At 39.7% G+C, this 23,709-nt stretch overlaps 1 protein-coding gene across 1 annotated transcript in view; it reads left to right on the plus strand.

Moving 5' to 3' along the window:
* The window catches only part of PCNX1 (pecanex 1), a gene marked incomplete at its 3' end in the record, with an annotated part of 73,256 nt that overhangs the window by 41,692 nt on the left and 7,855 nt on the right, over positions 1-23,709 (plus strand). The window contains 18 exon segments of the mRNA XM_083590656.1: positions 7,786-7,876; positions 9,863-9,920; positions 11,051-11,268; positions 12,108-12,261; positions 13,085-13,117; positions 13,312-13,483; positions 15,189-15,299; positions 16,405-16,496; positions 17,327-17,436; positions 17,840-17,945; positions 18,292-18,384; positions 19,135-19,285; positions 19,595-19,736; positions 20,005-20,182; positions 20,826-20,934; positions 21,333-21,462; positions 22,664-22,722; positions 23,448-23,663. Coding sequence (XP_083446782.1) covers positions 7,786-7,876; positions 9,863-9,920; positions 11,051-11,268; positions 12,108-12,261; positions 13,085-13,117; positions 13,312-13,483; positions 15,189-15,299; positions 16,405-16,496; positions 17,327-17,436; positions 17,840-17,945; positions 18,292-18,384; positions 19,135-19,285; positions 19,595-19,736; positions 20,005-20,182; positions 20,826-20,934; positions 21,333-21,462; positions 22,664-22,722; positions 23,448-23,663 — 2,223 coding nt within the window.

Here is a 23,709-nt window from a genome sequence, read left to right on the forward strand (position 1 = left end):
TCATTCAAGTGTTAACACTTTCAATCTTAAAAATATCATGAAAATAGTATTTTATTCTGTGCTTATATTGATATCTCTGATCTGAAGTCAAAGGACTCACATCAAGTAATCAGGATGAGCCTTCACCCCCTATCCCATTCACAGTATGCACATAAAATTAATAGCGTTTTCTTTAAAAACAAATTATTTTCTTTTTGAGAAGTTTTAGTATTTCATTTACGTAGGTGAATTCCAGATGTCTCATTTTTCTGGTCTCTTTATTCTCTGGCAAAATAAAGCACTGGAATTTGGTGTTGTCTTTTTGTGATTAATTGAGAATAGTAGTGAAACAGGAATATTTTATTTGAAAGGGACTGCCTTGAGGATTCAGTGGGTAGGAAGAAGAGCCTTTCCACTGAAAGGACAACTTAGAGACTGCAACAATCTTAAGATAATATTAAATAGCTTACAATATGCTATACTCCTAACCCCACAGGTCTTAGCCACATTTTTCTAGGAGCATGTCCCATTAAATTTACTTCTGAATAGAAATTGCATTAATTTGTTTTGTGGAGGCATTTCAGATCAGTTTTTCAGTCTAATAAGTTTGACTCCTTTTTTCTTTTCTTTGATAGAGATTCTGCCTGTGGATTCAGCTCTCCTTTTTAAAATTTATTTCTTGTGTTGTCTGAGTAGGTATGTTGAATCTATGGGCTAAGTTTCTTCATTCTCCCATGTGAATGCCACCACCCAAAAGCAACAAGCACTTACATTTTGTATTAGCATCAGAGAACTTCCAGATGGAGAGTTTTTCAGCGGATAGCAAACAATACAGGAAGCCATGCTGATAGTAATTAGTCCAAGGCATAGGTGAAAAGAACAGGAGGGTTCACGGAGCACAGTCTGAAAACTGTGGTTCCATGAGATACCATATCCCCTACACCGTCCTTTTGGAGGAAGCTGAAAGCAGACCGTGAGTTTACAAGGTCATTTAAAATGTGATGTCCTTGAGACTCCGGGAAAATAAAACTAAGCTATTTCCTGTATAATATTTCTAAAACTGAGTTTAAGGGAGGGGGTCCTTTGGACTTGGAAATTCTCCCACATTGCTTCACAACCCTAGTGGTTTTCAGGCTAGAATCAGCTTGTAGTGGTAGCCTGTCCTAATCCTGTTTTGAGAATCCTTAAACAAAAGAGGGTCTACCAGTGGGAAATGTCAGCCTCTCTCTCCCCCACCCCTTTCTGAAATGTGAGAAAAATTATTTAGAAGGTTTGCCCATATAATCAGGTGCCATCTACTGTTCTGCTGAAATATTACAGAATCCAGTTATGCTTTGTATAGGGTCTGTCTTGTGCTAAGACTGGGGTCACAAGCATTCGGATGTGACTGCTGTTCCTAGCTCCCAGTGAGAATGCTGTACAGCTACCACCCCTGGTTCCAGGGCATACCTCATAGACTGTAGTTTTAATTGTTGTATGGTGTGAAGGATATTTGGGACGTTGACAGGACTGAATCTACTTTCCTGTTCATACGTCATAGAATTGTAGAATTTGAAGGGATCCCAGGGGTCATCTAGTCCAACACCCTGCAATCCAGGAATCTCAAACTAAAGCATCCATGACAGATGGTCGCTCCATGACACATCCTACCTCTGCTTAAAAACCTCCATTGAAGGAGAGTCCACCATCTTATGTTTTTGTTGTCAGGTGCTCCTCTGTTAACAGATCTGGTTTCAACACAATAATGTAGCACTTGGGAATGAAGAGCCCAGGAGCCAAGCACTGGAAGTCCTGATCAGGGGTCGGCAACCTAAGGCCCATGGGCCACAAGCGGCCCATGGGGGTCGTTTAACCAGCCCACGAGCTACCCCCGAACTGAGCTGCCCACGCAGTGAGTCCCTGCGTGCTGCGCTAAACTGGCGCAGCACGGGGACTTGCTTCTGCAGCACCGGAAATCGCGTCTGCTTAGACGCCGGAAATTGTGAACTTGCGCGTGATCCGGCCCACAGAGAGATCACCTCTGGAGTGAACTGGCCCAGGCGGGGTAAACCTTGCCGACCCCTGGTCAAGATAGTGAAGACCTGAACATCTACCATGCTCAGGTAGGTGGGCACAAAGGATACCCAAACACTGCAGAAGACCAGCAAGCTGAAGGTGACCAGCTTGGCTTCACTGAAGGAACCAGGCAGCTTCCTAGCAAGGAAAACCACTGTGAAGCAGATTGCAGCCAGGAAGCCCATGTAACCAAGGGCACAATAAAACAACACAACATACCCTTTGTTGCATTGCAGAATGATTTTTCTGGGTCGGGAGAGCATGTTGGAATCTCAGATGTTGGCGGAGAATTCCCCAGCCAGGTCATGCAGATGACCAGTTGGACACTGGAACAAGAAATGACAGTGGAGCTGGCTAGACTTTTGTCCAGCCATCACCTCCCCTGGTTCCCTGGTGCTGTGGTGAGGAAGGCCAGCACCATAGTGATGCGTTCTGCCAAAACAGAAGAAATTGCAGTTGAGAAGATGATGTTGAAGGCCATTCGTTGGTGAAGGCAGATCGCTTTCCTTGGCTGGCCAATGAAAAGGAAGGAGGGAGGAAAGGAAAGCGAGAGGGAGATGAGGAAGTTGTCTCTTGTTTTTCTGTCTGAAGAACTATGCCTTCTCAGGATCACAGTTAGGATTATTGTTCATTTGCCATTTTGGTCTTGGACAAGTATGAGGGACTTCCTATTCATAATAGTTCCTGCCTTAGGATCAAGGGTGAGCCAGCAACTCCCAACTTGACAGTCTCTCTTCTCCTACATTACTCCACTGATTTTATCTTCCTGTGGACTTTGACTTATAAACAGGATTCCATCTCCAGATTCAGTAATATGTGAAGGTGGATTCAGATGACAAGGAGACTATGCTTCTTAAAAGCTTAACTGTATAGCACCTATACAGCAGTTGTCTGTTGCCTTGAACCACATAGTTAAGCTCAATATTAGTGGTTCTCAGCGCTGCTCGGAAGTACAAGGAAGCAGATAGAGGGATGCTAACTGCTTGGTCAGAGGATCCAGATAGCTCTGTTCCCGCTTTGTTAACTCAAAGTAGCTGCTGTAATACCTACTAAAAATAACAATAATTTTATTTATATCCTGCCCTTCTGGCTGGCTTCCAGCAAAATATAAAAAATAATAAAATGTCAAACGTTTAAAACTCCTGATACAGGACTGCCTTTAGATGTCCTCTAAAAGTTGTGGATCTCCTTGGCATCTGATGGGAGGGCATCCCACAGGAAGGGCACCACTGCTGAGAAGGCCCTCTGCCTGGTTCCCTGTAACTTCACTTCCCGCAGTAATGGTAATTCACCTACCATGAATTAGTACATTCTGTGTTTTAAGAGTTCAGTATTTAATATACCGTCCCTTTGCGGGACACAAGTCCACTGGAGTGTAACAGCTTAAAACTGACTTCATTCCAGAGTCTCAAGGATGCTCTGTGGCTGAAATCAGCTTTGCTGGGGAAAAGTGAATGATGGCTGGAATTGAAGTGATATTGCACTTAACAATAGTGATCAACTTCTGTTAAGTTGTGGATTGGTACACTACCAAATACTCTCAAATTTATGATGTTGATATATTCTGATTGAGGGTAAAGGAAGAAGAAAATTATTCTAGGTTGTCAAGCCTGAAAAGGCAAGGTATCCTCCATTTATATTTTAAAATTAGATTGGAGTGGGGGGGGGGACTGTTTCTGGGGCAATTTGAATTATAGGACAGAACAAACTATCCTTGGACAATCAGAGAGTATCATTTTCATTAAGCCTCCCTCAATTTATTGCACATTCATTCTGATTTGCTTGTACGCATGGAGGTTAGATTATATTCAGTCTTCGTTGAACATTCATTCTGATTTGATTGATTTCTCAATGCATTTCCCTGTCACCTTCACCGCAGAAATTCAGTTTCTTTTTTAAAGTGGATTTGTTGCAGTAGGTAGAAAGAACATTTTAATCCGCTTGAATTCCAAAAACCTAAATTTCCTGGTATGTCCTTTAATCTCTCCCACAAAATGCTGATAGTGTGGAAGTGCCTTAGCTGCTAGGGATGGGGGAAATCTCATTCATCTTTTGCCTTTGATATTTTTCACATGGTGTTTATTATCAAGTTCCCTTCTCCATTTTGGTTCTGCAGGCATGGACAGGGCACTGTTTTCTTACTGAACTGTGTAGGAAAATTGCAATATGTTTTTGTAAGAGGGTTGCCAAGAGTTACAGCTGCATCTAAGAAACAACTTTTCACATGTAAAATGTGGTGGAACGCACATATATAAATGCCAGATTATATGACTGAACTGGGATCACATCGGCTAAGGGAGCTGGGCATGTTTAGCCTGGAGAAGAGGAGGTTAAGGGGTGATATGATAGCCATGTTCAAATATATAAAAGGATGTCACATAGAGGAGGGAGAAAGGTTATTTTCTGCTGCTCCAGAGAAGCGGACACGGAGCAATGGATCCAAACTACAAGAAAGAAGATTCTACCTAAACATTAGGAAGAACTTCCTGACAGTAAGAGCTGTTCGACAGTGGAATTTGCTGCCAAGGAGTGTGGTGGAGTCTCCTTCTTTGGAGGTCTTTAAGCAGAGGCTTGACAACCATATGTCAGGAGTGCTCTGATGGTGTTTCCTGCTTGGCAGGGGGTTGGACTTGATGGCCCTTGTGGTCTCTTCCAATTCTATGATTCTATGATTCTATTCTTAATAGCTTGGTGTCTGCTAGTTCTGGCACATACTTTTATATATATATGAATGAAAATTATGGGGGAAACACACTAATTCAAGTCTTAGAAATAAATGCACACTGTTTAAAGTGTAGCTCATTCTTATATTTTATTGTTTGCTTTCCATTCCTAGATTGTGTTCTGCTTTAACAGGTGGTAGTTCTTCTTTCTAAATATTTGACCTTTGTGACCTTCAAAATAAGGCTGCCACTAATACGATGTTACAGGTGTACACAAGTATGCAGGGGGAAATGTGCTATTATATGGGAATGTTGAGTTCGTGTTTGCTGTACTGTATGTCCACATACTGTGATTTCTAACCATATGTGTCAGTGACAAAATAATCCAGGAGTAGTCTTCACTCATGAAAACATACATTGCTTTTGTATGTGGAAAGAACCCAAATTGTGATGTATCTTTCTATAAACATGCCCTAGTCATCTCCTATACCAACTCAGCCCATTCTTTTAAAAACATTTGACCCTTCTCAAATACTTTGGGAGGAATAAAGCATGATACGCCCCCAAGGCCTGTCATTGCTATGCATGTGTACATTTTTTAAAAAAGTTACAGCTTTAAAAATAGTGATGAAGGGAGGCAAACTTTCTCAGTTAAAATTTATGTTTGTACATTTGTATTAACATTTATTGCAACTCTAGATTTAGGGTTATCTCATTATATTTTGTCAGTGAGTCATGAATGACAATAGGGAACAGGTACCAAGAATTATCTAGGGCATTCAGCACTTCGAGCCCTGCCTGGAGCATTCAACAAGTCCTGGTTAGACAAATGTTAAAATAAAAATCTCTCAACAATTACGAAGTTTATAGATTGGCTGTTCTGTGTGTGGTGAAGTTGGGAGCAGCATAGAGGGGAGTTCAAGCTGGAAATATTGTCCATGTGACGTACACATATCACTGCCGTTTGCAGTATCTCTAACGCTTATTCTCAACAATCAGTAGGACCTAGTATTAAGGTTGCTGTTGGTTTTTGCTTCAGTTTTAGTAGCCTGAATTCCCCATAGTAATTAGTCTGGCTCAGCTTGTTGTTGGGCATGCATTGTCAAATGACTGAAAATGTGCATTCTTAAATGGAGTGTTGTTCCACTAAATCCAGATTTATTTATTTTTTGTACTTCCACAAGAGCTACCTCATATGATAAAGGAAAAAAAATGTTCACACCATGTATTCTGATGGTGAGATGTCATCAGTGAAAATGGGACTGTGGGTGTTTGCTTGCTTTTGGTTTTTATGGCCTGTGGAAGTGTGGAAAAGAAACTGGCAAAATTTGGTGGTGTGAATCCACCATTCCCTGTTTAAGAATGCAGTTAGCATTTTGAAAGGAAATTGTCTGTGGATAAAAGCAGAGCAGAACTGGCTTCTGCTATTTCCATACATAAATAATATTGTTTAGATGAAGGCATGTGTGGAGCCTCAAATCATTCCATTTGTCTTCCCGTCTTATATTTGTTTTGACCTGATCAAGGATCTGTTCAATTCCAACAAAAAGTCCATTTTTCTTGAACTTTCAAAACTTGAAGTGGCTGTGAATTCCATATATTAATATGTGCTGCCCAAAGAAGTCCTATATTTACGTGAATCTAATGTGCCATCAAATCTTTTTTTTCCCCAAGTAAATTTTTATTGTTTTCCTTACGTATTCTTTCCCAACAAATTGTAATATCACCATACATTCCCTTTGACTCTGCCGAGTCGCGACCCCCCTCCCTCCCCACAACTGGTATATTTATCCTCTTTCCATCACGCACATCATTCTCATATTAGTACTATTATACATTGGAGGTATTATGTCAATCCTGCTAGTGTCTTGACCTCTTTACAATTCTTCTTTAAATATTCAATAAATTTACTCCAGTTATTTTGGTATCTTTGATCTCCCTGGTCCCGGATCCTCCCTGACAGTTTGGCAAGTTCTGCATATTCTGTCAACTTCGCCTGCCACTCCTGAATAGTTGGTATATCTTGTACTTTCCATCTTTGGGCCAGAAGGGTCCTCGCGGCAGCTGTAGCATACATGAACAAATTTTGATCTTCTATTTTAATTTCTGTTCCTATTAAGCCTAATAGACACGCTTCCGGTCTTTTGGGGAAAGTATATCTAAATATTTTTTTGAGTTCATTATAAATTGATTCCCAAAATTTTTTTACCTTATCGCAGGTCCACCACATATGGAAATAGTCCGCATCTGCCTTTTTACATTTCCAACATTTTCTTTCTTTTTTCCTATACATTTTAGCTAATTTTACTGCAGTGCCATCAAATCTAGTGCGCACCTCAGTTTTCAAAACCTTGAAACCGAAATAGGATTTGCTATGTCAGTAGTGTTTTTGAGGTTTGCAATCAAATCTAATTCACCATCAAATCTAATGTGCACCCTAATTTTCGTGATGTAATTTAGCCAAAAATGGTGCGCATTACATTCGAGTAAATATGGTATTTGCTTTTGTCTGTCCCACAGATATTATCAATCAGTTTCTTTGAATGAACCCAAGTTCTAGCATTATGCATGAAATTCTCTATTATTATCATAATTCTTGTGCCAAGTTATATGGAAAGATATGGTAGTAATTTTACCTCATAAAAATAAATAGGCTGAACATCTTTAGCTTCTCCTGATAGAGGTGATAGAATGCAATAGTCTAAAGAAAAAACACCATAGTTAATTTTTTTAATGACTTAGTGACTGATTTATTTTCCTGTTTCTGGACTGTGTCCGCTAGGTATGAAAACCTAGCTCAAAGAAAGACCAGGGACATGTTAATGAAAGATGTGTGCATTACACAAGTCCATAAGTAACTCTTTGCTTATGTACACTGATCTACATTCTTGGTTGTGACCAATTTGGTCTCTTGGTCCCTGATCAAGTAAAGTCCTCCATTAATGGTTTATGAAGTGTGTGGGTGTAGCTATAAAATACTTATGTAGATCTGTGTTGTGTACAAGTAACCTATAGCATATTTTTTTGTTACTACGGTGTACAAATATGCTACAATATTTAACCTATCCTGCCTTTCTCTTTTTGACAGGTAAGTTCAGTTCTACACTCTACGAGACAGGGGGCTGCGATATGTCGCTTGTGAATTTTGAGCCTGCTGCAAGAAGAACATCTAATATCTGGTGTGTTTTTGAAAACCAGTATCTGTGGTTTAGTCAGCAATGCTGAATATGCAAACAATTCTGAAAGATTCTTAAGCGTCTGTGTATTTTTGCAAAAGTCAGAACACTTTCAGAATTGTGATTTGATGTACATGGGAACCTTTTGGTAATTTTATATTTTGTCAAAGAATACCCATTATATTGAGACTAAGGAAGTCTCAGGTTGAATGAAGAACTGAGAACCAGAACCAACTTCATTCTCATGTTTATATAGTGCAGTGGTGGGGAACTTTTTGCCATTCAGATGTTGCTGGACTACATCTCTTCTCAACCCCAGCCAATAGCTGAGAGTTTCCTGATACCAAGGGAGTTGTAGTCCCACAGCATCTGGAAAGGCAGATGATACAAAATGGTCAAGGCACTTTGCATACTTCCTTTGCACAAAACCCTTGAAGGCTAGGCAGTATTTCAGAACAATCAGTGAAAGTGTTAATTACATTTTAGGATGTTTTATTGCATAACTTTGTGTCTGGATACATGGCTTTATTCTGTTTGAGTGCAAAATGTTTGAATTTACATATGATTTCTAAGCTGCCGCCACCACCACAGGGCGGTGAAGCTATCCTGTTTTCCCTAGCCAGGGTTTTGGATAGGCTTTGCCAATTAGGTCATGATACCCTTTCAAAGAAAGAGAGAATAATCTAAGAGTCTTAAGAGCAAAATGAGTACACGAGATCCTTGGACAGGATTTCATATCCTTTTTTCAAGGCAGTAAGCTGAATAAGAGTCATGGTGCTTGGAGTAAATGACTGCTTTGGGAGCATAATGTCCCTTGGGACATGCAGATTCCACACCCACCCAACCACCCAATAAAGATACAGTGGTACCTCAGGTTACAGACGCTTCAGGTTACAGACTCCGCTAACCCAGAAATAGTACCTCGGGTTAAGAACTTTGCTTCAGGATGAGAACAGAAATCGCACGGCGGCAGCGGGAGGCCCATTAGCTAAAGTGGTACCTCAGGTTAAGAACAGTTTCAGGTTAAGAACAGACCTCCGGAACAAATTAAGTTCTTAACACGAGGTACTACTGTACATTTATTACAAAATCAAAGAAAAACAGAATGCAGTGAAATACATCGTTTTCTGCCATTGCTTTGCATAGATAGCAGTGCATAGCAGAGTCATGCAAACCAAAGTATTTTTGATGTGGAATTGTCTTTATGGTGCAGTAGTAGCCAGCCCCTAGCTGGCACCCAGTCTTCAGGAGTTTTCTTTTTGGCTCTCCAAATACATATATTTTTAGTTTTAGCTGCTCCTGTGGGTCCTCTGCTGTGACACCCTGATGTTGAAAGCTTTTTTTTTGACCCAACAAGCCCCACCCCCCAATTTATCCATTTAAAAATCATGCAACACCTTTTATTTACTGATTATTTTCATGGGTCTCCTGCTGTAATTCTGTGATACCAAAAGTTTTTGTAACCCCTAAACCCCAAATATGCCATTAATTATTATTATTATTATTATTATTATTATTATTATTATTATCCAGGATCACTTTTCCATTTCTGCCACTCCCACTTTGACATTTGGCCCTGGAGCGCTGGCCATGGACCTTTATTACCCTCTGCCTGAAAAGGGCTAGCAATCACTCAGATAGGACTAGGTATTCAGCCCAGCAATGCAACCCCATATCCAGCCATCAATATATTAATGCAGAATTAATGGCTTGTTACAAAATAGAAACAGAAATGCTCGTTATACAGGCCTCCTTTTTTCTTAACGTCAGCACGGTTGGGTAATAGGGTGCATTGTCCTATCAAGAAGGTGTATCGTTTCTTTTTCCCTTGGTGAAAACAGTACTGCCTTTCCAGTAGCAAGTTGATTTAAACTGGAGTAACTGATGTCCTACAAACTACAGAAAGAGTAATCTCTTAAACAAAAGAAGAGACTTGAATTGGAGAACAGTGTGTGGTATCAATCTAAAGTAATCTTCTTGTTATTATAGTGACACGGATTCTCATGTATCAAGTTCTACCTCAGTTCGTTTTTATCCACATGATTTAGTAAGTTTTTGCATTTGCTCTTTATTTTATTGCAAGCAGATGATCAAATGTCACTCTTAAGTTGTTGAGATACAATTAAGTATTCTGTCTGTAAATTTAGCACAGGATTCGAGTGGTTCAAGTTGTCAGCAGGTGGACAATGCCATGTCTTCACTGCTACAAATAATTGGAGAATTGCAGCCATGTTAATACTTTAATAATGTGAGACCTGAAGTGTGTATAATTAGACAAATGCAGTGCCGCCCACCTCTTAAATATAAGAAAGTGGTGTCCAAGCCCTGCTCAATACAGAATGGATTGTGGACTATCACTGCTAATGATTTGTAAGGTCTTTGAAGACTTTAGGTTCAGCTTGCTCGATCCTTACCATATCAGCTTGAAATACCCTGGAGTAATTGAAGTTGTAAAAAGGAAAGGGCCCTTCTACTCAGCCTTGTGTGTTGGATGTTACTGGATCTGCAATTCCCATTGTCACTCATCATTGGCCATGCTGGCTGCAGATTAGTGGTGGGGATTTTCTGGCTATTATTATTATTATTATTATTATTATTATTATTATTTGAATTTATATACCGCCCTATACCTGGAGGTCTCAGGGCAGTTCACAGAATAAAACCAAATGAATTCAGGTGATTGTTAAAGTGGCTCACTTCTGAATTCTGTCTTCTGGTTGGATCCAGTTCCCCAACGCTTCTGCAGAAGATGGTTGTTGTCGTTCCAACAACATCTGGGGACTCAAGTTTGTGGAAGACTGTTCTAGGTGGAGGGAGGGTGTGGTTTGCATGTGCACTATCCCTGCAGTTCCATAAAGTTTTATACAGGGTCAGTGCTTTTGCTTCCTGGAAGAAACCAGCCAATCCAGACACAGGTTGGAACTCTACCATGAACCCATGCCTGGGTTGAGCATGTAGTCTTCAACAACTGTTAATCAGGTGTGCCTTCCTGAAATGAGATAAACCGCATCCTCCTCCACCTTCCCTTCTCCCTGAACCATACAGATTTGCAAAGATGAGACCAAGGGAGTAGTTCCCATAGAAGATCTTTGGCCCATGACACTTTTATGTTCCTTAAGATCTATAGTTTATAGTCTAAAGATGTGTGAATTCAACTTATTATTGACTTTATTGTAGCTCTCCCTACCCCAGATCAGGCTGAACAGGCTGTTGACCATAGATACAGATCTCCTCGAGCATCAAGACATTGACCTAAGCCCTGACCTGCAGGACCATCTGCAACCTCAAGAGGAAGCCGCCCAAAAAGTCAAACACTATTATCGCTTTTGGATCCTGCCTAAGATCTGGATTGGTATCAATTTTGATAGACTGACTCTCCTAGCCTTGTTTGATAGGTGAGATCCCATGAGCACATGCTGTTCTAACATAGTTCAAGTAATTATTTGCATCAGGTTTCCTTTTGCTTGGCTCGTATGCTAGTGATTGATGCACTGTTCAAAGCATTACTCAAATCAGGTGGTGGGTACTGTTAGAAACGGGGCCAAAATGGGCCCAACTAAGAACAGCAGTAACAACAAGGTGTCCAGTGGAAAACCGGGGAGAGGGAAGTTAAATGGAGGACCCCGGAAGAACGCATGATACACTGGTACCCTGAACATGTGCACTCCTATCAGGAGGAAAGATGTACTGCAGCACTTGAATTTAGAGCACTGGGTTGTGCAGATAAGCTACCCTCTGGTGTGCACTTTTAACGGTATAGTGGGCATTGGGTTATCCAGCAAGCCACCATCATTCTGCTCAGCAGTTTGCTTTCTCTGCACTGGAGTATCTATACTGCTTTACAGACTTCTTTTTCTTGGAGTACCTTCACTTGTTTTTCTTCTGCAGAACCATTACAGAAACCTTATTTTTTCTCAAGACATACTGCAGTGCAGATTTTTCTGGGAGGGGATGAGTATGGATGGATTTATCTGTCTTGTGGTTGGGACTAGGACTGGGTGACATTTTTATCCTTTCTGACTGATTCTATAGAATGCGTTTGAGCAGCCATTTGAACTCCAATAAAATCACAATAGATTCAGCACCTGAAATTTGCATGCTTAGGCATTCTTAGACTTTTGAGATACAGTATCATAGGTCGTTTTCTTTCATTTCCTTGAATTCCTGCAGCATCTCTTCCAATTGTATAAACCTATTTAGCTTCCCAGTACCATGTGCTTTTCCTTTTCCATAGAAATCGTGAGATCCTGGAAAACGTGTTAGCTGTCATCCTAGCTATCCAAGTGGCTTTCTTGGGTTCTGTACTTCTTATTGAAGGCTTCTTCAAGGATATCTGGGTTTTCCAGTTTTGCTTGGTGATTGCCAGCTGCCAGTATTCCTTGCTCAAGGTAACTTCTTTTGCCACTGTCAATTTTAAATATTCATATTCTGCCAGCATTTGGACAATCTATCTTGAGTTAATAATAAGCCTGGTCTTGGCTCATCTTTGTTGGGTGTGCATGCAGTCCCTTTGCAAGCAAACCAGGAAGCTTTCTGCTAACCACAGTTTCATTGTTTGCCCAAATCAGGAAATAATGGTTAAGAGTTTCAGAGCAGGCCAGGACATTAAGCCAGCTTCAAACAAGTGATGTATATCCTAGAGTGTTCTGAAGCTATTAACCACAGTTTCCAGGTTTTGATGAAATGGGAAATTACATATTAAGCCAATCAAAATATTGCAAAATAGTGATCAAGCTTTCATCTTCCTCAATCAGCTGTTGAACAAAGAAAGTGTCTGTGTATGGAATCCAGCCTGTTGAAAAGTACTGGTGAACTCAAAGGCTTTCTCACTATTATGTGACATTTTGAGGGTCCTAATAAAGGCATTGCTTGGGTATGGATTTTTCCTTATGAACCCACACAGCATTCCTGTGTATTGGTATGATTTTTCTGCTCTTACCTCTTCCGTTAAGTTATTTTTGATATTTTAAAACTTTCACTTCAGACCCCAGCTTCTCATGCTTTGTTGAATGCTGTTTGAGAAACTAACTTGGGGGGTGGGAGCAGCGAGGGGATGAGGGGCTGTGACTGAAAAACACACCATGAGAAGCTTTGATGTGTCCATGGAAGTTCTGTGGATCCTACCTGTTAAAAGAGTCTTATACTGAAAAGTAACCTTGAAAATAAGCCTTACCTAATATTACCCTTTCATTTTTCTGGTCTGTTTTTTAGAGTGTGCAACCAGATTCTTCATCACCTCGGCATGTAAGTTTTCCTATATGGAACAGAACTTTTTATTCAGAAAAGGCATTGCTAATACACTTGTGTATCTGAGTTTAACACACTGAACTTTCTAATTTAAAGCGGCATGCGTAATAAAGTTTCAAAACCAAATATTGAAGAAAACAATAGTTATGATTTGCAACTTTGAGTTGCAGTAACCAAACTTTTTTTTTCAGGGTCATAACCGAATCATCGCCTATAGCCGCCCTGTTTACTTCTGCATATGCTGCAGCCTCATTTGGCTGCTGGACTATGGCAGCAAGAGCACTTTCACTGCAAGGTTCCGACTATATGGAATGGCTTTCACTAATCCAATTTTGCTGCTATCAGCAAGGGACTTGATTATAGGTGAGCAATTTCCTTATGGCTCTGATGCATTGTATTTGCTTCTTTAGTTATACAGTGGTACCTCGGGTTACAGACGCTTCAGGTTACAGATGCTACAGGTTACAGACTCCACTAACCCAGAAATAGTACCTCGGGTTAAGAACTTTGCTTCAGGATGAGAACAGAAATCGCGCGGTGGCCGCGCAGTGGCAGCGGCAGGCCCCATTAGCTAAAGTGGTCTTCTGGTTAAGAACAGTTTCAGGTTAAGAACGGACCTCCAGAACGAATTAAGTTCTTAACCCGAGGTACCACTGTAAAAGTATTTTTATACTGCCGTATCATAAATTAACAGGGTGGTGTAAACTCCATTAAAAGCTATGTGGATGGTATGCATAGATCGTTTGTCCATCGTGGAGACCATATAGATTTCTGTTCTTTAATGGAGATACAAATAAATGGAATCCCTTCCTTTCTCATTCTGTCTTTTAAAAGTTGTTATAATTGGAGAGGAAGTGGTTGTCATTGTCAGTTCCGCAGGTGGCGCTGTGGTCTAAACCACTGAGCCTCTTGGGTTTTCCAATCAGAAGGTCGGTGGTTCGAATCCCCATTACGGGGTGAGCTCCCATTGCTCTGTCCCAGCTCCTGCCAACCTAGCAGTTTGAAAGCATGCCAGTGCAAGTAGATAAATAGGTACCGCTGCAGCGGGAAGGTAAGTGGTGTTTCCGTGCACTCTGGCTTCCGTCACAGTGTCCCATTGCACCAGAAGCGGTTTAGTCTTGCTGGCCCCATGACCTGGAAAACTTGTTTTTAGACAAACACTGGCTCCCTAGACCTGAAAGCGAGATGGACACCGCAACCCCATAGTCACCTTTGACTGGACTTAACCGTCCAGGGGTCCTTTACCTTTACCTTTTACCATGACAGTCCTTGCATGATTAGAACTTTGATAAACATGGAGAATTGCCGTGCAGCGTACAGAGGATCTTCAGATAAAATCTTGATCCACTTCTCTTAGCCGTCTCATAACTGGCAGCTGTTGTATGGTGGGAATGATAGCAACTACCAAAGTGCCACATATTTGTTCATGTTAGTCTAGTTTTGATTGCAGGCTACATGTCTTGGAGGGCTGTCATGCTGAAACATGCTGTCCCTCTCCTGTGGGGACACTGCAAGTTATCTTCTTACTTAATGACATCTTCATAATCCATCACCACTATTGTCTCCATTCCACATCATTTTTCAAGCTTTCCCCTTCTCAGTTTAGCTCCTTGCAACCTTCACAGTCTTCCTCTGTCTCAGCCTTCTCAGGGATGTTCACTTTCCTGTTGAGCATATCTGGCTAAGGTGAAGAGGCAAGAAGAGTAAGGCCTTCGCTTGGCCTGACAAACACACAGTTGCAAACATACTGCAGTTGCTTGTTCTGAAAGTGAGTAGGGTGTTTGCTACATAGGAAAAGGAGTCTGAAAAGAGCTGTATGCCTCACGTCAGTGTATACTTCAGCTACTCACAGCAGGTAGTAATTGGCAACTGTTTTGAAATAAAGAACAACAGCTATGTGAAATTATTTCTTGTGCAAGGGTGGTATATAAATTCAATAGATAATAATAATAATTAATAATTAAAGAACACCTATATCCTCCATAGTTAAAAGTGGAAGGATAACAAATAGTTCTGTATGTATTTACTATTTTCTTCCTATCATTTTTTTTTTTTTTGTCTCTTGTAGTGTTTACACTATGTTTCCCTATAGTGTTCTTCATTGGTCTTCTGCCTCAGGTGAACACATTTGTCATGTACCTCTGTGAACAATTAGATATTCATGTCTTTGGTGGCAATGGTGAGTTGAGCTTCCTCGTTTCATGGATAATTCAGCAAATGACTTTCAGATCTGTTTAGAAAAGGTAGTTTGAGGGCTTTATCCAAAGGATCAATTTAAGCACATTCCTACTTCATTTTAGCCTTTACAGGTGGTCCTTTAGATCCTCAGTTTAAGCAACTGCCTGACATTCAAATGGTTTTGTTTTCTGTGCACTAAATGGTCTAGTATAAAACTGTGGTTCAATTCAGACATAAATGCCAAATCATACTTGGATGCCATGTGAATGTGCTTGGAACAAGCCTTCCTCCTCCATGCACTGTGATTTCCTCTCTTCCTGTATTGGTATGCTGCTTTATAGTGCAAATTGTAGTTTGCCCGTTCAGATATAAAGGCAAACTATAGTTTGCCACAAACAAGGGAAAGGAAGAATGAATTGCATGGTGTGAGAGGACAGGGAGAGCAGCAGGCTTGTTCATGTAGTGCCAAACCATGGTTTAGCATTCTCTCTGCCCTGAGCCGTTAAGGAAGTTGTTGTCAGTTGCACTCCAGAAGCCAGTCAGCTGAAAGCAAAATTGGAAGGAGCGTCTACACATTTCAGAGTAATGTTTCATATATTCAACTGTATGGCAGTGCTCTCCAGAAGAGGCTCAGAAAGTTTGCCTTCATGCATACCAGACATGCCAATGACTATGTTATTCAATAAAATCACATTTTCCTCAAATAGGTATTATTGCCATTTGAGAGCTGATGAAATGTAATATCCCTGAAACAAAAATGCTTTCTGATGGAAAGCCTATAAATCCTGCATAGCAAATGAACTGCTGCATTGTGGGGTCTGTTATAGCTCGTATGGTCTACTTAAGTTGGTCCAGGCTCATTGGGAAAAGCACATTTTTGAATTAACTTTTCCAGTGAAAGAATACTGCACAACAGTAATATCACACAATAAAAGAATCCTCAAAAGTAGCATAAGTTTAAGCATGAGATAATCTGCTGTAAATCTTTATAGTGTTGTAGTAGAAACAAAAATCAAAGGGATAAATGTTTATTTCTTGAAACCTAAATATGTGTTCTTCCACTGTTAAGGGTTTCTTTTCCTAACAAACGTTTTCTTATTCTCTAGCGACGACAAGCTTGCTTGCAGCACTTTACAGTTTTATCTGTAGTATTGTGGCAGTAGCATTATTGTATGGATTGTGTTATGGTGCCCTAAAGGTGAGTGCTATATTTTTGAGTAGTAAATTTAGGCTTGATACTTGTACCACTTAATGAAACTAAAAGTTAAATGTTATTACCTGAACTTCCTAATATTTGTAAAAGGTGGATGGATGGAGATTGGTTTTTCTTCTTTCCTTGAAACACCAGAATTTTTATTATACACTGCCACCCCTCCACACCATATGGTACATCCCAACAAGGGAGGCCAAGGGACTACAGACTACAGATAAATTTTCTTACTCAGTACAAAATCAAAATGGAGATACATAACAATATATAAAACATTCACAAATCCTTAGGAAAGGATGCTTATTTCAAGCTCTGGTAAAGCCATGGAACCCACCATAAATGCATACCGTATTATTCTGTGTAGAAGACTATATTCCTTCCTAAATTTTTGAAGTTTAAAATAAGGGGTCGTCTTATACACGGATAGTGCATAGTATATTTTCTTAATTTTGAGTCCCAAAAAATAGGGGGCGTCTTTTACATGGGGGCATGTTATACACGGAAGAATACAGTAAATATCCCTTGTGCTCCACAGCAACACTTAACAACATGGTGTCAGCTTGTATGTGAAAGCTGAATTGGTGCACGATGCCATCCATACCTGAGTAATTGATACCTGAGATATGCATACATATTTATACCCACCCTGTTTTCTTGATTGTAATTTGGTTTAACTGATTTTGATATTTCCCTTCAAGGTGGATGAGAAATGTAATTAATTTATTTAAGGAATAATATTGATGCAGTTTATTTCATAGATACATCGGATTTCCGATTCTGTAATTTTTTCCCCCAATGGACTCTGATTTTGCCCACAGGATTCTTGGGATGGTCAACATATTCCAGTGCTCTTTTCAGTATTCTGTGGCATGTTAGTGGCAATATCCTACCATCTCAGCAGACAGAGTAGTGATCCTTCTGTGCTTTTGTAAGTAATAATTACCTCTTTGTATATTACGTAGAAGTCTTATTGCAATAATTGTTTGTGCAAGGGAATCTGTTCAGAAAACATCATGGGGAGCAAAGGGCCTAAAAACGTTAGACAGCCTCCACCTGATGCAAACAGTTTTCAGATTTGGCTGACCTGTGACCCTCCACATGTTGTTGGACTTGGCATAGGCCAGCATGGTCAATGGCCAGGGATAATGGATGCAATATGAAGGCCCTTTTCATAAAGGCGGACAAAGTGCAAATAAGTACCAATAGTTGTTTTCTGCATATATATATATATATATATATATATATATATATATATATATATACCTTGATTTGTTTTTCTTTTTGGACTCAAATCAGTGCACAATCATTACAAAGAAAACATTTTCTTTTAGTTCTTTAGTGCAATCAAAACTTTTCCCTACTTCAGAAGATAAAAATCCAGAGGATCCACTGTCTGAGGTTAAAGACCCCTTACCTGAAAAACTGAGAAATTCAGTGGTAAGTTGGCTCACTTTTGTAGCATACTAAGAAGACTGATATTACAAGGACACTTCTAATGATTCAGGTGTCCAGGGAATTATCTGTTTATGATGCCTTAAGTACCTCTGTCTGACAGTTGTGATACCAGTGGCTATTTTCCTTTATATTAGATCACTAACAAGAAAGAACATTAGCTACTTCAGCTGTCATGTCGATTTCTTGGGAAGGGGATTAATTTTTTTTATTGGGGGGGGGTTAACTTATAGCATGTAGACAATGATTATCATGAGTAGTTAAAACTAAAAGAGAGACACAGTTTTCCGGAACTCTCTTTGTTTTAAAAAAGTTATTTCTTTTTTCCTAGAGTGAACGCTTGCAGTCTGATCTGGTGGTGTGCATAGTCATCGGTGTACTTTATTTTGCTATTCACGTCAGCACAGTTTTCACAGTATTGCAGGTACCTTACTTTTCGCTGCCCCTTATTTTCAAAACTATCCTTACCAGTTTCTTTTGTATCTGCCTCTTGAACAGTGTTGTTGACTTCAGCATTTATAACATGATGGTGTTTGGGTTTGCTGAACAGCACAGGATATTGGCTTTTGGTTTAGGATGTAGGATTTCTATTGACTTTTTTAATGTCCCTTGTTAGTTTTCCCCAGTGCTGCAATGCTCAGTCTGGCAAATTCCCCATCCTTTGGGAACTGTGAGGAAGGAACATGAGGCTCGCCAGACGATGCAAAAGACCTTGTAGTTCTCCATGTTCCTATTTATTGTGTTTCCTGGAGACCGCTCTAGTTGGCATAGATCACACAAAGGGATGGATCTAATTGTATGAGCAATTGAAGAAAGTTAGGATGTTAAGTAGTGCAGTGCACTGCATCTCAAAGACACGTTTGCAGGGGCAGCATTCCTTGTATTGTCTGTATCAGCACAAATGGAAACACAAGGAATATGACCTGTTTTAATGATACTCCCCTCCCAACAAAACTCAAAATGGTCCATTTGGGGACAGATATGGGTTGCACCAGGTGTTTCTGATATCCCTGGGATGTATCCCGAATAGGTGGGGAAGCAGTTGATGATGAAGGCACCCTTTCAGCCATCGCTGCCATACTGCCCAAATTGAGAAGCACAATTCTGAAAGGAATTGCTATTGATTGCTTTTGAGACTGAGTCTCTTTTTTTCCTTCTTAAATTTTTCCATTAGCCTGTCTTGAGCTATGTTCTGTACGCATTGGTGGGCTCGGTTGGCTTTATGACCCATTATGTACTGCCACAACTTCGGAAACAGCTCCCTTGGCACTGTTTTTCTCATCCACTGTTGAAAACCAAGGAATACTATCAATTTGAAGTCCGCAGTAAGTAGTACAATTCTTCTTTTAAGACTCTGCCTTAGGCTATTCCCTAGGCATTTACTGTGAACTATAATTAATTACATTGTGACTTTACAATAAAACTGCTCTTCTCATTTCCTTCTATAGAAAACTTAGTTTCTTGCAATAAAGTTAAAACTTTGTAGCAATAGAAAGTAGTTCAGATATCTTACCTGTTATGTTGGAGGGATGGTGGGAAAGAGGGGTCAGATAGACATCTGAGCCTGGTTTGTTTCCTGATACATTTTCCAGACTCCTATAGCATTTTGTATTGTATTTTGTGACTCCTCTTAGATGCTGCACATGTGATGTGGTTTGAGAAACTTCATATATGGCTTCTTTTTGTGGAGAAAAATATTATCTACCCTCTGATAGTCCTCAATGAGCTCAGCAGCAGTGCGAAAGCTATTGCTAGCCCAAAGAGACTGGATATAGAGTAAGTAGAAAACAGCACATACGACACTTCCATTACTTTAATTATGGTTTGTTTGTTTTTAATGTCCTACTGCAAAGGCTATCTCTGTTGCTTGACCAGTCTCTTGAAACTCCAGATTCTTCTTTCTTAAAAGGGGTCAGGCATATTTAATGAAAGATAGTAAAGTGAGAAATATACCAAACACTTTATTAATCTTCAAGAACGTACTGAATGCAGATAAAGTGAAGAGTAAAATGATCAGCTTGACAAATATATTTTCTCATTGCAGATTTGGTGCTTTAATGATTACTATTGCTGGTATGAAGCTGTTGCGTTCCTCTTTCAGCAACCCAACCTACCAGTATGTTACTGTCATTTTCACAGTGCTTTTCTTTACATTTGACTACAAACGTTTCTCGGAGACAATGCTGCTAGACTTGTTCTTCATGTCCATACTCTTCAGCAAGGTAATGTCAAATAATAATACAGTGCCCAAGCTCTGTGTAACTCTGTGGCAAAACGAGATGGCAGTAAATCTTGCAGTTGGCATAGCCATCTTTTCCACAGTCTTGAAAGGCAACCTTAAAAAGCCACCAATTTTATATTTTATGGTAGTCTTACGGTCTTAAGAGTTTAACTGATGATCTTGAATACATTAAAAGCGGTACCAAAACATTTGTTATTAATAATATTAGGACATACACTGCCATCGCAATATAGAATCTCGTTCTCTCTCCTTCCTCTTTTCCATTGTCATCTGAAGGAAAATCTGATTTGTTATCTATCAGAATTGATATATGATATTTTATCATGTTATCTGATGAACTGCAGCTAGAAAGGAAGTTTATTCATTGTTGAATAGAGAATCTCCGCTTGTTTGGTTAAATATTTAATGTACAAATTTGACAGAACATGGCATTCTCTTACATTTCATGCCTCTTAAAACAGAACCAGTTGATCTGCTGTGGCCTACACGATGCACAGTTTTACAAAAAAATTTTGCTAGTGCATCTAAAACTCCTGGGAAATTGAAATCATACATGTGTCAAGAGTACAAGATCTGTGACCAAATTTGTTTTTTTTAAACGTTTCCTTCTGTTTTCTTTCTAGCTGTGGGAGCTTTTCTACAAGTTGAGATTTGTATACACTTACATTGCTCCTTGGCAAATCACATGGGGATCTGCGTTCCATGCTTTTGCCCAGCCTTTTGCTGTACCACGTATCCTTTTTGAAAGCTCCAGATGTATTATGCTGACAGGGAAAAGAACTTTTGAAGCCTTAATATATTGTAAAAGTCTACTAAAATGTATGATTACAAGCCATCCCAATCTCTTCCGAGCAGTTTCGATTGCAAAGCACTGTGATATGAATGTTTGTGTGGTGTAGCAGAAACATTTTTTTGCTGTAAGTTGTCATGCTTCTACACTAAGAACAGTAGTATATTACTTCATTTTTCTGTACAGTGGTTGCCAAGTGTAGTTTACGATGCTGTTGGACCTTTCTAAATGACACAGATGTTTGAGCTATTGTGGTTGTTCTTTTTTATTATTCTGCCCTGACATGAAGAAATCAGAAAGAAAGAAAAGTTGTGGTTTCCTTGACTTTCCTTCCTTGCAGATTCTGCAATGCTGTTTGTCCAAGCAGCTGTGTCTGCTTTCTTCTCTACTCCACTAAACCCATTTTTGGGAAGTGCAATATTCATCACTTCTTATGTTAGACCTGTCAAGTTTTGGGAGCGAGACTACAAGTGGGTGATTTTGAAGGCATAAAAAAAACCTCCTTCTGTAGTAACGAGAGATTTTTTAAAAATAAAATAAAAATAAGTTATAATATGTGATGTTTCTGAATGCATGATGCTAAGTTCCTAAAGTATGCCCTGCAGAAGAATTATGATTCTGCGCAGTCACCACTAGTTTCTTACTGTGGAAAAATATCCCTACTTCATCCTACCTTTAGCTGAAATCAGCAGAAATACTTCTGAGGTAAACCTCTGGAATCTCTCCCTGGTGAGCTGTAGAAGTCAGAAATAACTCATCTTGGCTCTTAGATGTTTAGATGAACTTCTTGTGCAATCATGTAGTGAAAAATGATTTCACTTGAAAACCCAACTATTTTAGTGTTATACTTTGGCTACATTCACACAAAATGCTTAACCATGGTTTATCTGGTTAGTTTAACAAGCCAGCTTCATAACCAGTGGTGTGAAGTTGGCTTGCTGTGAAACTTGCAAGTGTTTGTTTTAAACCAGGATCTCTGGTCAAACATAATAACTAGGCCAGGATTCTGGGGACAGGATCACAAAGCTAATATAGGAGTAAACCCTGTTCTCTTGCTTGTCGCCTGTGATGTCAGCTAGTGAGCAGGCAGGTGTGGTTTGGGGAGAAAGGCCTGTGTGCCAGAGGTTCCTCAGCCCTAATTAAGATGCGTATAAAACCTGGCCCAGTATACAAAGAGCTACTTGGGCTCACAGCAGCCACACAGCCTCCATGTAATTTTCCAGCTGGAAGACCTGTAGTGACAGCAAGACAGTCCACATATTTGTCTGTTTGCTGAAAGAGACAGTATACTATGCCTAAACTTTGTTTCCACATCCAGAGAAATGCAGTGGAGTGCTGTGCCTCTGGTCTTAGTCTTGGAAGAGAGACAGACAGAAAAAAGAATGGAGGACTGGAAATAGCAGCAGTTAGCATTTAGTTGCATTTTCTTAGCAGGGGTGACAAACCAGGTTACGCTGGCTTATTTTTGTAAACAATTCATCTTTCAACAGACAGAACCTCAGGGAGTTGAGAGAGAATCACCAGCTGGGAAAATGCAAGAGGGTGTTTTATTTTGGCATGGACTTTTTATTTCATTTTTCTTGGGGGAAGAAGGCATATGGTGGTAGAGAACCCATGAAGACTTGCCATGGTACATTTTGTAATAACTTAATATTTTGTCACTTTCTTCAGCACAAAACGAGTGGACCACTCAAACACAAGACTGGCTTCGCAGCTTGATCGAAATCCAGGTAGCCCTTTTTTTAAAAAAATATTTTTTATTGAATTTTACATTTTTATCATAATAACATCATATCAGATAACAAAAAAAAATTACAATTCCCAAAATTCCCCCTCCTCCCCACAACTTCCCTCAACTTCCTCTTCTGGTTTTTCACATATTGGCTTCTCCTGCTTGCTTTATTGTATCTTAATATTAAATTCTTTAACTTAAATGTTGTTATACTCTTATCGTTTTAACATCATCTTTGTAGTTTCTCTATTTGTTTTGTTGATTGTAAGTGTTTACTCAAACCCTGCTAATGAGTCCATTTCTTTACGTTGTTTCTGTAGATACAACATAAATGATTCCCAGTCTTTTTAAACGTCTCTATTGTCTTTATCTCTAATTAGTTTCGCCATTTTGGCATATTCCATCAGTTTGAAATCCAGGTAATCCTTTATCAAACCAGAGACCTGCTCCTGCTAGTCCGGGCTCAAACAAGCCCTGTGGTAACCTTCCAAAGCAGCCAAATTGGGCTTGGTATTTGTCTAAATCTGATGCATGCCCCTAATAAATACATATATGTTTGTAATAATACTTTTTGAAAGTGTGTTTAAATTAACAACAAATAGTTTGTTCTCTGTTATCAATAAAGGACAGATCTTTCAAAATGTTGTTTGCCAAAGAACTGTAGATATGAATCGAAAAGTTTAGTTTAGAGTTAATGAGATCTGGATTTTTCCTTCCATATAGGTTCAGACGACAATAACTTGAATTCAATCTTCTACGAACACTTAACTCGATCCCTTCAGCACAGCTTGTGTGGAGACTTGCTCCTTGGGCGATGGGGGAACTATAGTACCGGGGACTGCTTTATCCTTGCTTCTGACTACCTCAATGCACTAGTACACCTTATAGAGATAGGCAATGGATTGGTCACCTTCCAGCTGAGGGGGCTTGAATTTAGAGGTAAAACTAACTAAATGAAAGTTCCACCAATCTCCTTGAAACTGTG

Source organism: Podarcis filfolensis, assembly GCF_964270895.1.
Source record: "Podarcis filfolensis genome assembly, chromosome: 1".
NCBI classification, from domain to species: domain Eukaryota; kingdom Metazoa; phylum Chordata; class Lepidosauria; order Squamata; family Lacertidae; genus Podarcis; species Podarcis filfolensis.